Source organism: Aquarana catesbeiana, linkage group LG04 (assembly GCF_042186555.1).
Source record: "Aquarana catesbeiana isolate 2022-GZ linkage group LG04, ASM4218655v1, whole genome shotgun sequence".
Classification (NCBI taxonomy): domain Eukaryota; kingdom Metazoa; phylum Chordata; class Amphibia; order Anura; family Ranidae; genus Aquarana; species Aquarana catesbeiana.
In genome coordinates, this window is record NC_133327.1 from 242,089,153 (window position 1) to 242,105,089 (window position 15,937).

A 15,937-nucleotide genomic window follows, 5' to 3' on the forward strand; every position below is an offset into this window, starting at 1 on the left:
CCTCCTGTACCTTATTGTATTATAACTGTATTGTCTCCCTTTTATATTGTAAAGCGCTGCGTAAACTGTTGGCGCTATATAAATCCTGTATAATAATAATAATAATAATAATAATAATGGCGTGTATAATGTATTTTTCTTTTTTTGTTTTGTTTTTTTGCTTTTAAAAGATGTATTTCTCACTGGTATAGAAGTATATGTAAATGATAAAATACCTGCGCACAACTCTTAATTAAAAGAAAAATGTGTTCTATTGCCAACGGTGACGTGTTTGTTATTTAATTGCAATCCCAATTCAAAATGTCATCAGAATATACTATGTTTGTGTGCTAAATACTGACAGCCACTGTGGCAAAATGACTTTATTTATGCTACTGTAAATCATGAAATTGAAGAGTCACCTGCACCCCTGACTCCAATGAAATGCTTCATTCTACAAAGCATATGTAGGAATCTGAGAACAGCCAAGATGTATGTTGGATTCTGAAGGCAGAATATGCTGTGGGGTCCTATAGCTGGGGGAGTGACCCTGCTAGACGTAGCACCCACCCAGACATAGATTGCTAACACATTCATGTATAAGAGCAGTACAGCTTTGAGAGAGTGCCAGTTACCTGTAAGAATGGCTGTACTTTTCTTCGATGGGAACCTTGGTGTTTTGCTGGTGTACAGTGTTGTAATGGGATCTGCTTTTACCAGGAGAGTGGACAAAGGGGATGAAGGAGACACTGAGAAGAAGATAACATTCGCCAGATGCACATCACGTTGTCTGGCCCTCCACATCACACAGCTATCTGCCAGCTTCAGAAGTCTTCAGGTATCTGGGTCACAGAACATAACAAAACTATAGTGGGGTTGATTTACTAAAACCAGAGAGTGCAAAATCTGGTGCAGCTGTACATGGTAGCCAATCGCTTCTAACTTCAGCTTGTTCAATTAAGCTAACAAAAAAAAAACTGAAAGCTGATTGGTTTCTAGCAGAGCTGCACCAGATTTTGCACTCTCCAGTTTTAGTAAATCAGCCCCACTAAGTCTATGTTATTTTGTTCTATTTGTTTAGTGAATTTATAGTAGAAAATCATATGGTCAAATAGTAGCACTTGCAGGGTGCCTTTTTTTATATCACCAGAAGTAAAAATAAAATCTATCTATAATATTAAATAAAAAGTAAAATATTTGCAAATGTATCCCTAACAAATTAAAAAATATACTTTAATTAAAAGAAAAAAAAGCATGGGTTTTCTAGGAATTTACACCTGTAATTTATTGGTTTCATTTTATTGAGTTATTTACCTAAACTCAGGTTTTATAGGAATGTAAACCTGTAATCAATTTGCTGGTCTTACTATGTATTATTTTTTGTTTCTAGGATGATAATATTTTGGCTTGGTGTGGGAAAAAGCGGCGGTGCTCACAGGTAAGTAGTAGAGTTTGGGAGATAGAAATGAGTGGTTGCTTTGATACCAGCAATGAAGAAATGTGTTGATTTAAAATGGAAATGCACAAATGGCACCTAACTTGTAGAATGCAGGAGCCTGAAATCAGCAGAGGCTCAAGTTGGCCATATACTTGTAGAATTGAATTCAACATTTTTCATTTTAAATATGTTCTTTCAAATTTTTTAATCATTAGTGGGGTCAAATCAATGTTCATTTGATCACAGTGACAAGAACATTTAATAGGAGCAGGATGGAAATATTTTCTCCAAGTGTATGTGGTTTTAGTTCAGGAATTTTCATACAAACGTTCATATTCATTTTTGGACAAATATTAATTTGAAAATATACTAGTGTATGGCCAGCTTTAATGTGGCTTATGAATACGGAGACTGCATATGCGTGTGCACCCAGTGTTTGTATGTATGACCCTTCAAATGTTTACAATTACATTAAAGAATGTAATCATTACATGTTGGTGCATTCTGCTTTCTGATAACATACTCATTCTATATACTCTATATACAATATAAAGAACATGTATTGTATTTACATTTTTAAGGAGGAACCTGTGTAAGCATACAGTGAGGGGAAAAAAAGTATTTGACCCCCTCCTGATTTTGTACGTTTGCCCACTGACAAAGAAATGCTCAGTCTATAATTTTAATCTTTTTTTTTTTTTTTTTAATTTTAATTTTAAATAAAAATAAAATTTTTATCTTAACAGTGAGAGACAGAATGACAACAAAAAAATCCAGAAAAACGCATTTCAAAAAAATTATACATTGATTTGCATTTTATTGAGTGAAATAAGTGTTTGACCCCTTCGCAAAACATGACTTAGTACTTGGTGGCAAAACCCTTGTTGGCAATCACAGAGGTCAGACATTTCTTGTAGTTGGCCACCAGATTTGCACACATCTCAGGAGGGATTTTGTCCCACTCCACTTTGCAGATCCTCTCCAAGTCAATAAGATTTCGAGACTGACCTTTGGTAACTCAAACCTTCAACTCCCTCCACATAGTTTCTATGAGATTAAGGTCTAGAGAATGGCTAGGCCACTCCAGGACCTTAATTTGCTTATCCTTTTGTTGCCTTGGCCGTGTGTTTTGGGTCATTGTCATGCTGGAATACCCATCCACGACCCATTTTCAATGCCCTGGCTGAGGGAAGGAGGATCTCACCCAAGATTTGACGGTAGATTGCCCTGTCCATCGCCCCTTTGATGCAGTGAAGTTGTCCTGTCACCTTAGCAGAAAAACACCCCAAAGCACAATGTTTCCACCTCCATCTTTGATGGTGGGGATGGTGTTCTTGGGGTCATAGGCAGCATTCCTTCTAATCCAAACACAGCTGAGTTGAGTTGATGCCAAAGAGCATGATTTTGGTCTCATCTGACCACAATACTTTCACCCAGTTCTCCTCTAAATCATGCAGACGTTCATTAGCAAACGTCAGGAAGGTCTGTACATGTGCTTTCTTGAGCAGGGGGACCTTGTGGGTGCTGCAGGATTTTAGTCCTTCGTGGCGTAGTGTGTTACCAATTGTTTTCTTAGTGACTATGGTTCCAGCTGCCTTGAAATCATTGACAAGATTCTCCCCTGTAGCTCTGGGTTAATTCCTCACCATTCCCATGATCATTGAAACTCCACAAGGTGAGATATTGCATTGAGCCCTACATCGAGGGAGATTGACAGTTATTTTGTGTTTATTTCACTTGCGAATAATCACACCAACTGTTGTCACCCTCTCACCAAGCTGCTTGGCGATGGTCTTGTAGCCCATTCCAGCCTTTTGTAGATCTACAATCTTGTCCCTGACATCCTTGGACAGCACTTTGGTCTTGGCCATGGTGGAGGGATTGGAATCTGATAGATTGATTGCTTCTGTTGACAGGTGTCTTTTATACAGGTAACAAGCTGAGATTAGGAGCACTCCCTTTAAGAGGTGACACCCGGGAGCCAGAAATCTTTTTTTGTTGTTATTCTGTCTCTCACTATTAAAATAAACCTACCAATAAAATTATAGACTGATCATTTCTTTGTCAGTGGGCAAATGTACAAAATCAGCAGGGGATCAAATACTTTTTTCCCTCACCGTAAACAACGCATTCTACCAGGCTTAACAAAATTCCTAATAAGGACATACACTTTGGGACGTCTGCCTTTACACGCACATGAACATTAATGGCATCCCAGTTTTAGTCCATATGGTTCAATATTGAGTTGGCCCACCCTTTGCAGCTATAACAGCTTCAACTCTTCTGGGAAGGCTGTCCATAGAGTTTAGGAGAGTGTCTCTGGGAATGTTTGAACATTCTTCCAGAAGCACATTTGTGAGGTCAGGCACTGATGTGGATGAGAAGGCCAGGCTCACAGTTTGCGCTCTAATTCATCCTAAAAGTGTTCTATTGGATTGAGGTCAGGATTCTGTGCAGGCCAGCCAAGTTCCTCCACCCCAAGCTTGCTCATCCATGTGTTTATGGACCATGCTTTATGCACTGGTCCAAATCATTTGGTAGAGGGGGGATTATGGTGTGGGGTTGTTTTTCAGGTGTTGGGCTTGGCTTTTTAGTTCCAGTGAAGGGAATTCTTAAGGTATCAGCATACCAAGACATTTTGGACAATTTCATGCTCCCAACTTTGTGGGAATAGTTTGGGGTCGGCCTTTTCTGTTCCAACATGACTGCACACCACTGCACAAAGCAAGGTCCATAAAGACATGGATGAGCGAGTTTGGGGTGGAGAAACTTGGCTGGCCTGCACAGAGTCCTGACTTCAACCCAATAGAATACCTTTGGGATGAATTAGAGCGCAGACTGCGAGCCAGGCCTTGTCATCCAACATCAGTGCCTGACCTCACAAATGTGCTTCAGGAAGAATGGTCAAACATTCCCATAGACACACTCCTAAAACTTGTCGACAGCCTTCCCAGAAGAGTTGAAGCTGTTATAGCTGCAAAAGCTGGGCCCACTCAATACTGAATCCTACAGACTAAGACTGGGATGCCTTTAAAGTTCATGTGTTTGTAAAAGCAGGTGTCCCAATACTTTTGGCAATATAGTGTATAAATAAGACAAAGCTACTGCAATGAAATAACCCAGACAGTTAATAAAAATGCTAAATCAATGAAAGCCAGGAGTGCTACCCACACCTTCACAAAATACTTATATTAAAAAAAATAACAGATTAAAAGTGTAGGGATAATAGTAACAGTAATAATAATATTATTGGATTATTACAGGATCAAACAGGCAGTCATTTGGCTTTTTGCATCCAGGACCAAGACTGGTAGCTTTTAGCTCTAAGGCCCCTGGCACATGTAACATCTAGCTTCTGTGCATGTCATCCCAGGCAGTGGCGGAACAACCAGATCTCCCATACAATCTATGTTTTTCTCTATATTGGATTACATTCTCGTGGTCTGTTTATGTTAAGTTGGTATTTGATAAAAGGCAAGACTTAAAATTGCAAAAAATGCTCAAGTTGCATTTTTTTAAGCAGGCATATTTGAATATAATTTGCAGAACAGTCATGGAACACTGTACCCAAATGAATGTTATATCATTTATTGAGCCACACAGAACTTTCTTTTGGTGGTATTTAATCATCACTGTTTTTTTTATTTTTTGCTATGTTTCCTTTTGGTTTTTGCTACATAAAGGGAAAAAAAATTAAAAATAAAACATTTTTCTTAGTTTCTGTGATAAAACTTTACAAATAAATACTCCTTTTTTCATAAATATAGGCCAAAATGTAGTCTGCTACATTTCATTACTGAAAAAAACAAAAAACAAATAGGTGCATATCACTTATACTGCATGAAAGTCATAGCGCATGTCAGGACCAGTAAAAACACCCCCAAAATGACCCCTTTTTTTGGAAAATAGATAGTCTAAGGCAGGCATGTCCAAAGTCCGGCCCGCAGGCCAATCGCGGCCTGCATTACGGTTTCTGACAGCCCGCCTGGTAATTTTGACATATATATCTTTTGTGGCCCCCAACAAATGTCCGAGCGCCGGGGCCACAAAAGATAGATATGCTGGCTGCCTTGGAGGGGGCGGAACAAGTGCCGTTCATACAGGAGAGGAGTATTTCCTGTTTACAGGGCGTCCTGTTCCTTCTCCTGAGCTGCCATTGGACAACTGTTTTGTCCATCATAGGAGGCGGGACTTTTAATTAAAGAGGCCGCTGATAAAAACAGGAGTTTCTCCTGTATGTTTGTTGGCGCTCGTCCTGCCCCCCTCCCTGTCTCCTCCAAGGCTGCAGATGGACATGAATCAGGCTGCACTGAGGCAATGGTGAGTCTGCATCTATGTCAGTGTGGGTTCTACATTAATGTCAATAGAGTGGGTGCTGCATTCATGGCAATACGGTGGGTGCTGCATTCATGGCAATACGGTGGATGCGACATTCATGGCAAAGGAGAGGGTGCTGCATTCATGGCAATGGAGTGGGGGCTGCATTCATGGCAATCAAGTGGGGGCTGCATTCATGGCAATGGAGTGGGTGCTGCATTCATGGCAATGGAGTGGGTGCTGCATTCATGGCAATACAGTGGGTGCTGCATTCATGGCACTTGTGAGGCTGCAGATGAGCACTGATTAGGCTGCATTGATGGGCACTGACCCTTATTTTGCTTCATAGTTCTTTATTTAAAAATTAAGATTTTTTTCCTGAAACTTCCTTTTTAAAGTTAAGGTGCGTGTTATAAGCCAATAAATACGGTATATCCAACTAACACGCCCAAGCTCTTCTATTCATCACACACAGCACAAAGGCAAGAGAATTCTTGTTAGGCAGGGTATTAGTGCTCGGACGAACACACTTAGACCGAATTTTATTTTGTTTTTTTTTGTTTTTTTTTCCTCTTCATGCTATTTATTTTCAATAGATTTTTATTAAATGTTTCAAATACAGCATTTCAACATTGGTACAGAAAAACGTGTGGAGACATAAAAGAATGTTAATAAAAAATAATAACAGCTGCCATACACTTTATATTAAAATCCCACATGTTCCTGGAAGAGTGTCTATCTCAACCTCAAAAAAGGGAGGAGAAGATGACAACCTCCCCTCCCAGCACCCCTCAAGGGATCTAGCTGTGCTGGGAGAAGGGGTCAGCCCCCCCTAAGGATGGTAGGTTAAAAGATAGGAGCGAAACAGGTTTTAATAAGAGACAGTTTCAAAATAGACCAGTATTGATTGCAGAGTGTATGTGGGGTGGTCGTCCTAGAGTCAGATCAGGAGACCTAACCAGCTGAAAATAATTTGTATTAATTGTGACGTAAACCACAGGTGTGATGAAGACTGTGTCCATATTAAAAGGACGCAGGTACACTCCGTGTGATGGCAAAGCCAATGCGCCTCCGCTGCCTGTGGCGAACCAGAGGGGGTCGTTTAAGTAGGTGCCCATTGGCTAGAAGATGATAATCCTAAAGTCAGGGCACCGATCAAACCATGGTCCCAGAGGACATCCTGTCATGGTGCCTCTCTGGCCCCCGACAGACGGGGGGCGCAGTCGTGTTCTTAAAAGGAATCCTGTGTTTTGGCCTAGACCGAATTTTAATGGTTTAAAGCAGGGGTCTTCAAACTGTGGCCCTCCAGGTGTTCAGGAACTACAATTCTCATCATGCCTAGTCATGTATGTGAATGTCAGAGTTTTACAATGCCTCATGGGATGTGTAGTTCTGCAACAGCTGGAGGGCCGTAGTTTGAGGATCCCTGGTTTAAAGAATGTCAGGCAAAATGGTCGGCCCTCAAGCATGTTCACTTCATCAAATCTGGCCCTCTTTGAAAAAAGTTTGGACACCCCTGGTCTAAGGTATTTAGTAAGAGGTATGGTAAGTTTTCTGAAGTTGTGATTTTTGTCACAATTTTATAACAAATTAAATTAAATGTGGTTTTATCACAACGTTTTCATTTTAAAGGATAAGTTCACCTTAAAAAAAAAAAAAAAAAAACTTTGTATGTTACCCACTCCCAATAAGCTGCAAAGTCTGTGGTTGGGGGGAACTCTGATGTAAGTGTGGGCCTTGGTGAGCAAAAACCCACTAGCATCAGAGTGCTTTTAATTATAAAAAGTAGAGCTTTTTGAAAAGATTTTATTGTTGCTGCACATTGTGACGCGTCTGAAATTTATTCACACAGGATTAAAAGATCTACTTTTAACACATCTGTAAAAGATAAATATGTATGGAATTCTTTAATATAATATCCTGTGGTTTAAGGGGATTTCTTGATTTTATGATAAAAGTGACTTGTTTAAATACTGCTGGATATGTTTTAACAATCTAGTATTTTTCAGTGTATGCAGCCATGCATGGGCCAATGGGAAGAAGCTTCACAACAGTGTCACAAGAAATGTGAGGTAATGTCGAATGGTATCTCAACTTTTTGACTTCCATTAAGACTCAATTAGCATATTCAACCAACTAAATACAACTTCTGACTCTGACTTGCAAGTGTTGTATTCAATAACCCTCATGAGTTATATTTGGAATCTTGACCTCACTTATGCATACATGGGTGTATATTAAACAGCTTAACTGCTTAATGCCTGAAGGTAAAACAAACCTTACCGCCCGAACCCAATTTTCCAATGTTGACATTTGTTAGTTAAACTGTACATACAAAACTGTATAGTACAACTACTTAGAAAATCAAGTAGAAAGGAAAACACCGCTCCAGGTCAGTTTGCCTGAATCTGCTGCAAACAGGTGCCGGTTCAGCTCCTAACTGGAGATATCAAAAGAAGGAAATAAAGACGACCATGTGCCGAAACCACCTATATTAAAAAATGTCCTTAAAACGAAATAAAGACTAGCAAATACACATGGATTAGCCAGCTAGTATATTTCATACTTAGTATATCCAGGCAAATGATACCTTGTTTTTTTGTTTTGTTTTTACATGTACATGGTAATGGATACGACCTGTTTTTTATAATTAAAGAAAAACTGGCCCAATGTAGTAAAAACATTATCTGTATATTTCTTACCATTACCAGGCCCACCACCAAAAAACCCAATTTGGCATTTAATAGTAGTAGCTACTGGAAAGTATTATGTTCAAATTACTTTTTACATTTTTTTTAACAATGAACAAAGCCTTTTCTAAACCAAAAGCATTGGATTCATACTGTATATATGGTACCATCTACCAAGCAAGTTCAAAAGTATCTAATGCATTGTTTACTTTTTATCTTAAAAACTTTTTTTCGGAAATTGTGTGGTCAATCAATCTATCATTAAATTGTGGAGCTCCTTATAATTCTAGGAATTCTCTAGTGGCGGTATAGTAGCAGCTCATTAGAATACCCAGGAACAATAAGAAACTACAAAGAAGAAAAATATAACCTCTTCAAGGGGTAGTAAACTGCTGGGTGTTTTTTTTTTTTTTAAACCTGAAAGGTAATCTCATAATGTGCTAGTATGCTATGCATACTAGCACATTATATGAAGCATACCTGAAAATGAAGCCTTTCACCGGCGAAGTGTCACCGGTGAAAGCGCTCCCATTTTCACCTGGTCTTCCTTCCGGGTCGGTGGACTCCGGCTTTGTGAGCCGCCGTCACTTCCGTGCATTACGGCCGTTCTTTTTAGAGCGCATGCGCCAGTAACGTCATCGGCTGCATCTACAGTAAATATCTCCTAAACGGTGCAAGTTTAGGAGATATTTACAGTACCTATAGGTAAGCCTTCTTATAAGTTTATCTATAGGTGAAATTCATGCATGGGAGTTTACTCCCACTTCAAGCTGGGTATAAACGGACTGAAAATCAGCTGATTCCACAGGAACAAGCTGACTTTTGGTCCATGTGTACCTGTGACTGTTCAACAGAAGCTGGTCTAATGACTGCCTTCTGTCGAACGTCATGTTGGAAAACCAGCATTTGATCAGCTATTTCAACCAATAGCATCAACTGATCAGTGCATTCTGACAGGGTAGGGGGTGAGGGTACTCGCTGTCAGACTACAATAGCTCAGTGGGATAGATCCTCGCATCACACATTGTTTGTGTTGATGCATAGGTCTGTCCATTTTTTTTTTGTTCAACCCGCTGATTTAACAAAAAAAAGCAAAACGCACATACCCTACTTTACTCTCTGACTTTTCTTTTTCAGGCGTTCACTAATGTAAACATTGTCCTGTCTGTAGTCTGCACTGTATGGAGTAGATGCCAGCTTAAGAACAAGTTTGTATGGAATAACACGGGATAGGGTAATATAGATTAGAAATCATCATTGATGGCTCCTGGAAGGAAGACATGAACCAGACTTATGTGTGATCAAATGCCATTCTTGCTGTTTTAGTCCCGATCTGCAGGAATGTTGCTCAACAGTACAGTGCAGACTGCACTTAGGCTAAATGTAAACAAAGCAATGTTTACACTGGTTTTGGCCATCAATGACAATGATAAACAGCAAAGGAATGGCAAAGTAAGAGATTTTATTTGTAAATTGATTAATCTAGAAATATATGTAAAACACAGAACGTGTTTATGGCTATACCTTGTAGGGGGTTGTTCTAAACAACATCTTCCCTGTATAAACCTCCTGAGCCCTCCCACATTAACAAAAGTTCCCTTTCATGTATGACAGTCAGGCAGAATTTTAGATCGCTCCATGCATGGGTCCAACTATCAATGATTGCATTGTACTTGTTTTAGGGCTCCAATTCTTTAAAGTATGCCTTTGTTCCATTCAATTACAAAGCCTAAAAGGGAACACAACCTACAGAAGTACAACAGTGGAAATTTAAAGGGTAGATAGGTAACATGCATATTAGTAAAGGCAACCAATCCCAACATCTTAATATTACTACTATTGTAGAAATAAAGTCAAAGTATTTCATTGTATATAATTAAACTTTTCTATGTATTTTCTTTGCACTACGTAGAACCACCATGAATGTGTGACCAGCTGTGAGTTTTTGAAATCTCTGAAAATGAACAAACAGGGAGATTGCCCTCCTCCACACCGAGCATCTGGGTTCACTGCCGCTTGTGTGTTAAGTTGCAGTATTGACAAAGACTGCCCTGGCATAAAGAAGTGCTGTGCCAATGGATGCGGTTTCACCTGCCAGGTGCCAGTTAATAAGAATAAAGGTAATCTATCTGCTGAGGGGATAGACTTAAATCATAGCGTTCACATGGATATCTAAAGTCTCCTTTCTATCCTACAGGCCTGCCATTAAAACCTAACACTGGTTTCATATTTAATGAACATTTCAATGGAAGCATAGGAATCACATGGAAGTCTAGATTCAATGTCTCTGCAGAACCAGTTTTATACATCCTACAAAGAAGATGGAATTATGGCATTCAGCCTAGTGAGGATCGGTCTACATCTTGGCAAACAATAACAGTGGTCAGTGTTGACCTTCTACAATATTGTTAGTATGTAACAGTTCTAAGTGCTTGATTTCTGCAAAGAAACATCTCAAGAAGAGCATTCAAAATTAAATAATAGCTAAATAAAAGCCCTGGTGTCTTTTATATGTGAACTTGGCTTATATGTAATTGTAAAGAGCATGAGAAATAAACAAAACACATGGACCCTGATAGCATGGCTTATTCTTGTTGGTTTATTATTTTGCTAAAATAGAATCTGCAATGTGTAGGCGGTCACATGAGTTTGATAGTATAATTCCAACATATGGTAAGGACTTGATGACAAATAGTTAGTTGTTTTTTTGCATTTCAACACATAATACATTTTAAAGGAGGATTTTTTTCTCTATTTTGTGTATTTGCATGTTGAAAATCAAGGTAATTTTTCTATAATAATTTATGTGTATGAAAATTAGTCAGAAGAGGCAGTAAAAATATGTGTCTTTTATTTTTCCACAGACAGCAACACACCGTTTCAGTATGACTGACATAAGGCCAAACAGATGGTATCAGTTCAGAGTGGCAGCAGTGAATGTACATGGCACCCTAGGATTCACCACCCCAAGTAAACATTTCCATTCAAGGAAAGGTAAGAATCAATACATAGAGGTTTCCAGTACAGTACTGTCCTCAGGCACCACCAATAGTGAGTGTGAGGAACACAGATTGAACTAAGTCACTAGATCACTAGGTTTTGTAGAGACCTTCAAAATATTATTAACATGATTTGAAGTTTTCAAAGAAATAGGGAAATGTTAGAACCTCTGACAAGTTTTTGTTGCTATCGCTCTCTTTATGTGGAAGATCTCCTTCCTATTCTGTCCCCATATCAGTAACTGCAGAGAATCTCTGTAACAGGAACAGCGCTTTTATGAAAGACCAACCTGACAGCGGTTTCTACTGATGAGCCAAACATACCTGGGATTGGGTTTGCAGAATATTACTGTTAGTTAGGGTGTCGAATCCAAACCCCATTAACCACTTGCTTTCCGGGGCACTTAAACCCCACTCCTGTCCAGACCAATTTTCAGGTTTCAGCGCTGATGCAATTTGAATGACGATTGCGTGGTCATACAACACTGTACCCAAATGAAATTTTTATCATTTTTTTTCTAACAAATAGAACTTTCTTTTGGTGGTATTTGATCACTTCTGTGGTTTTTATTTCTTGTTAAAAAAATTTAAAAAGACCGAATTTTTTAAAGAAAAGTTTATATTTTTTTATATTTTGTTATAAAATTTTGCTAACAGGTAATTTTTCTCCTTCATTGATGTACGCTGATGAGGCTGCACTGATGGGCACCGATAGGTGGCAGTGATGGGCACTGATGGGTGGCAGCAATGGGCACTGATCGGCACTGGTAGGTTACATTGATAGGCAGCACTGCTAGGTGGAACTGATTGGCACCACTGGTGGGCATTGATAGGTGGCACTGGTGGGCACTGTGGGCACTGGCAGGTGGCAATGGCAAGTGGCACTGGCAGAGGGTACTGGTGGGCACAGATAAGGCAGAATTGCCTCTTCCTCTTCGGGACCGATGTCCCTTGCACATAAGCCGGTGATCGGCTTTTTTTTTCCTCACGCTATCAGCGTGAGGAGAAAAAGTAAACCAATTACCGAGCTTTTGTTTACATCATGTGATCAGCTGTCATTGTCTGACAGCTTATCACGTGGTAAGGAGCCAGGACCGGCCCCTTACTCGGATCTGTGATCACCCGAGTCTCAGTGACTCAGTGATCACAGCGCGCGCCACAAGCGCCCTGCAGGGAGCGTGCGGGCATGGGTGTCCACAGAACTTTTTTCAGGGGGGGCATCATTTTAAGGTCACCCATGCTCCGCCCCTTTTCGACTGTCATTATCACGGTCAGAGACTGCAGACATAATACTGATACAGCTGATACAGTTCTCACCCCACCAGCTGACTCTCGTCTGAATCATACCAGACTTAATCATGAATCCCATGATTAAGTCTGGTATGACGAAACATGTCGGGGCGTGGCTGTACGGCATCCAAACAGTAGCAGAGAGTGACGGAGGAGACGCTGCATCTCATCTCCGTGCATGAGCGGTGGATCCCTGCGCGATTCAGACGAGAGTCAGCTGGTGGGGTGAGAGCCTGGTTCCGCTGATCTTGGGTCCGCCGCGACCGTGTTTACATTGGTGCTGGGAGTTCACACAGGAGTATTGAGAAGTTGGAATTGCTGTGCTGGTTTTGGCTTGATTTTACAGTTTGTAATGTGAGTGCAATGATTGAAGGTTTTAAAGTTCAATAAATGTGGTGTTTTACGGTATCACACTATGTGCACATTTTTTATTTACATATGGAATGAAATGACACTGGGTCGGATGGAACGTAGAGTTTGAGCACACTGTGTACAGTGTCTTATGCGCTTTTGCCAAAACACGAGAGTGTGAGGCATATTCATCCGGTGAGTGTTGAATTCAGAGGGAGAGGAATCACTGGCACGTGTGATTTGGTGAACATTTTTTCAGCAATTTGCACACTTCTTCACGGTGTTCTCTCCTATGGACATTTTTACGGATGCATCTCTTCTTTTATATATGATGGACTTTTGAAAGGGTTTTCAATTTAATAGTGACACACACAAGTGTCATTTTATTACTTCAGTTCACTTTTGAAAGAATTTTCAGTTTAATAGTGGCACACTTAAGTGTTACTTCGATTATTTTAGTACACTGGTTTTATATTTTGAGGCATGTTATATCACTGAATTTTGGATTTGTTTTGAGGTGGTTTCATTCACAGAATAGAGTGAGACACACAGATATTGCATATATCAGCCTAATACACTGATTGGACACTTTGAATATTGGGGTATGATATATCACCAATAATAGCGCCACTTATATTAATTTCTTTGGGATTTATAAATGAATATAGACCAGTTTTAGTTTACATTTAAAGTGGCAGCTTTTTTCACATAAGTTTATATAATTCACATTTTGACTCACACTAAGTGCTGCAATAGACACTTTTTCCTGAGCGCAGTGGTGGGGACTCAAGGAGGGCGCAGTTTGTTTGAGTACCAGTAATTACATAATACTGATACACCCAGATACATTACACCCTCATACACCCAGATACATTACACCCCCATACACCCAGATGCATTACACCCCCATACACACAGATGCATTACACCCCCATACACACAGATGCATTACACCCCCATACACCCAGATACATTATACCCCCATATACACAGATACATTACACCCCGATACACACAGATACATTACACCCCCACACACAGATGCATTACATTGCAAGCTTCAGATGACATTAGAGAGAATTAAATCCTTAACCCCAGAAAAGGCAGATGGAAGGCTCCAACAAGAGCTGCACATGCCAAGCAGCTCAAATGAGGCTGGGGCCCCATGCGGTGGGTGTTTTTGGGGCCCCTATCTAGAAGGGAGCGCTGGGCCTCTCGCATATGTCTAGGCAGAGCCCACACAGCCGACAGTCCCAGCCGAGGAGGAGGAGAGGAGGGGAGATAAATCATCAGTGATCTGGTTGGGCTGAGCATTAGCAAACGCTGTCCCGGCAGCAGGTGAAAGGTAACAGGCAAGCTGCAGGAGAGATTTGTATTCCCTGCCTCTGGTCGTGCTGCCTCCCCTCAGCTCAGGGGCTGCAAATACCATCACTCCCTGACACTCCATGTTGTGTAGGTGACTCCCGCCCTGGGACATGCAGCTCGGCGCCCTCGACTGATTGCCTATAGGCCTATAGGTAGCACCAGCCCTGCAAGGGGGGGGCACTTGACCCCCCTTGCCCCTACCTGTGGACGCCCATGTGCGCGGGGAGCGTGCAAAGGGGAGGATGTCATATGACGGCCTCCCAGAAATTCAGGTCCGAGCTGTGGCCGTCATTCGGCTATAGCGCAGACGCCAAGTGGTTAAAGCCAAATGTTAAAAAAAAAGTAATGCCCATTTTGTACGCTAACAGTCAAGGAATTGGCAAACAAATAGTATAGGGGATTGAAGAACAAAAAAAGTTTAAAAGTTTGTCAGGGAGCAGCGATTTTAAAAATGCTTAAAGGGCAACATTAAATATTCAAAATTTAAAATTCCTTTAAATAACATGCCTGGGGATGCCCTTAACCTGTCTGTGAAGTAAGGCATCTGTACAATATAAACAACCTAAAACAGAAAAAAAATAAAAATGCACGGGATTCCCCTTAAAGTGTTACTAAACCCAGGAGCCTGCATTCACTATATCTGGTCTCCCACAGTACACAGAACATGGAAATGCAAATATTTTGGTAAATATAAACTGCTAAACATCTTTTCTCATAGCAGTATATAGGAGTCTTGTGACTCTTATCAGTGGGGTTGATTTACTAAAGGAAAATCCACTTTGCACTACAAGTGCACTGCAAGTGCACTTGGAAGTACAGTTGCATTATATCTAAGGGGAAGATCCTAAATGAGAGGAAGCTCTGCCAATTTCATCATCCAATCATGTGCAAGCAAAAATGCTGTTTTTATTTTTCTTGCATATCCCCCTCAGTTCTACAGCGACTGCACTTCCAAGTGCACTTGTAGTGCAAACTGGATTTGCATTTAGTAAATAAACCCCACTGTCTGGTTAAAGCTTGTAGGAGGAGTTTTCATTCTCCCATGATTGTCCTATGAGGCTGCAGGACCCCCAAAACTGAGCATGTGCAGCTTGCCCCCAAGGCTCTGTTCTATCAACAGATAGATTGGGGACAGTGGAAGAAGGGGAGGTTAAGAGAAGATAGGATCAAACAGCCTTTTTACTCAATGCAGAGAATTCACCCCTTAGGTTCCACAGTGAGTATAACAAGCATGCTTTACTGCATAAACAGACTAATTTTACTGTTGTGGGTTTAGTAACAATTTAATGGATCTGATATGAATGAGGAGACTCCATGCCATTAAAAAAAAAAATTCTTTACACTGTACCTGCCCCTTTGCCCCTTTGCCCTTTGTTTACATTCACCTGTCAGCCAGGAATCCTCAGGCTGAGTGTGGATAATCACTGGTTGTTAGGACACCAGTAGCCACTGGCTCCCTAACAACCAAAAGCTCTGCAGCTAAATGTTTCATTTCTACCTGCAGACAG

The 15,937-nt window shown here is 40.5% G+C and overlaps 1 protein-coding gene across 1 annotated transcript in view; it reads left to right on the forward strand.

Moving 5' to 3' along the window:
• Positions 1-574: 574 nt before the first annotated feature.
• Positions 575-15,937, forward strand: part of LOC141141473 (anosmin-1-like) — a 55,310-nt gene continuing 39,947 nt past the window's right edge. Inside the window, exons 1-6 of the mRNA XM_073629098.1 lie at positions 575-817; positions 1,370-1,417; positions 7,744-7,806; positions 10,337-10,544; positions 10,622-10,806; positions 11,289-11,418. Of these exons, the coding sequence (XP_073485199.1) occupies positions 575-817; positions 1,370-1,417; positions 7,744-7,806; positions 10,337-10,544; positions 10,622-10,806; positions 11,289-11,418 (877 nt within the window). The remainder of the gene's footprint in view (positions 818-1,369; positions 1,418-7,743; positions 7,807-10,336; positions 10,545-10,621; positions 10,807-11,288; positions 11,419-15,937) is intronic.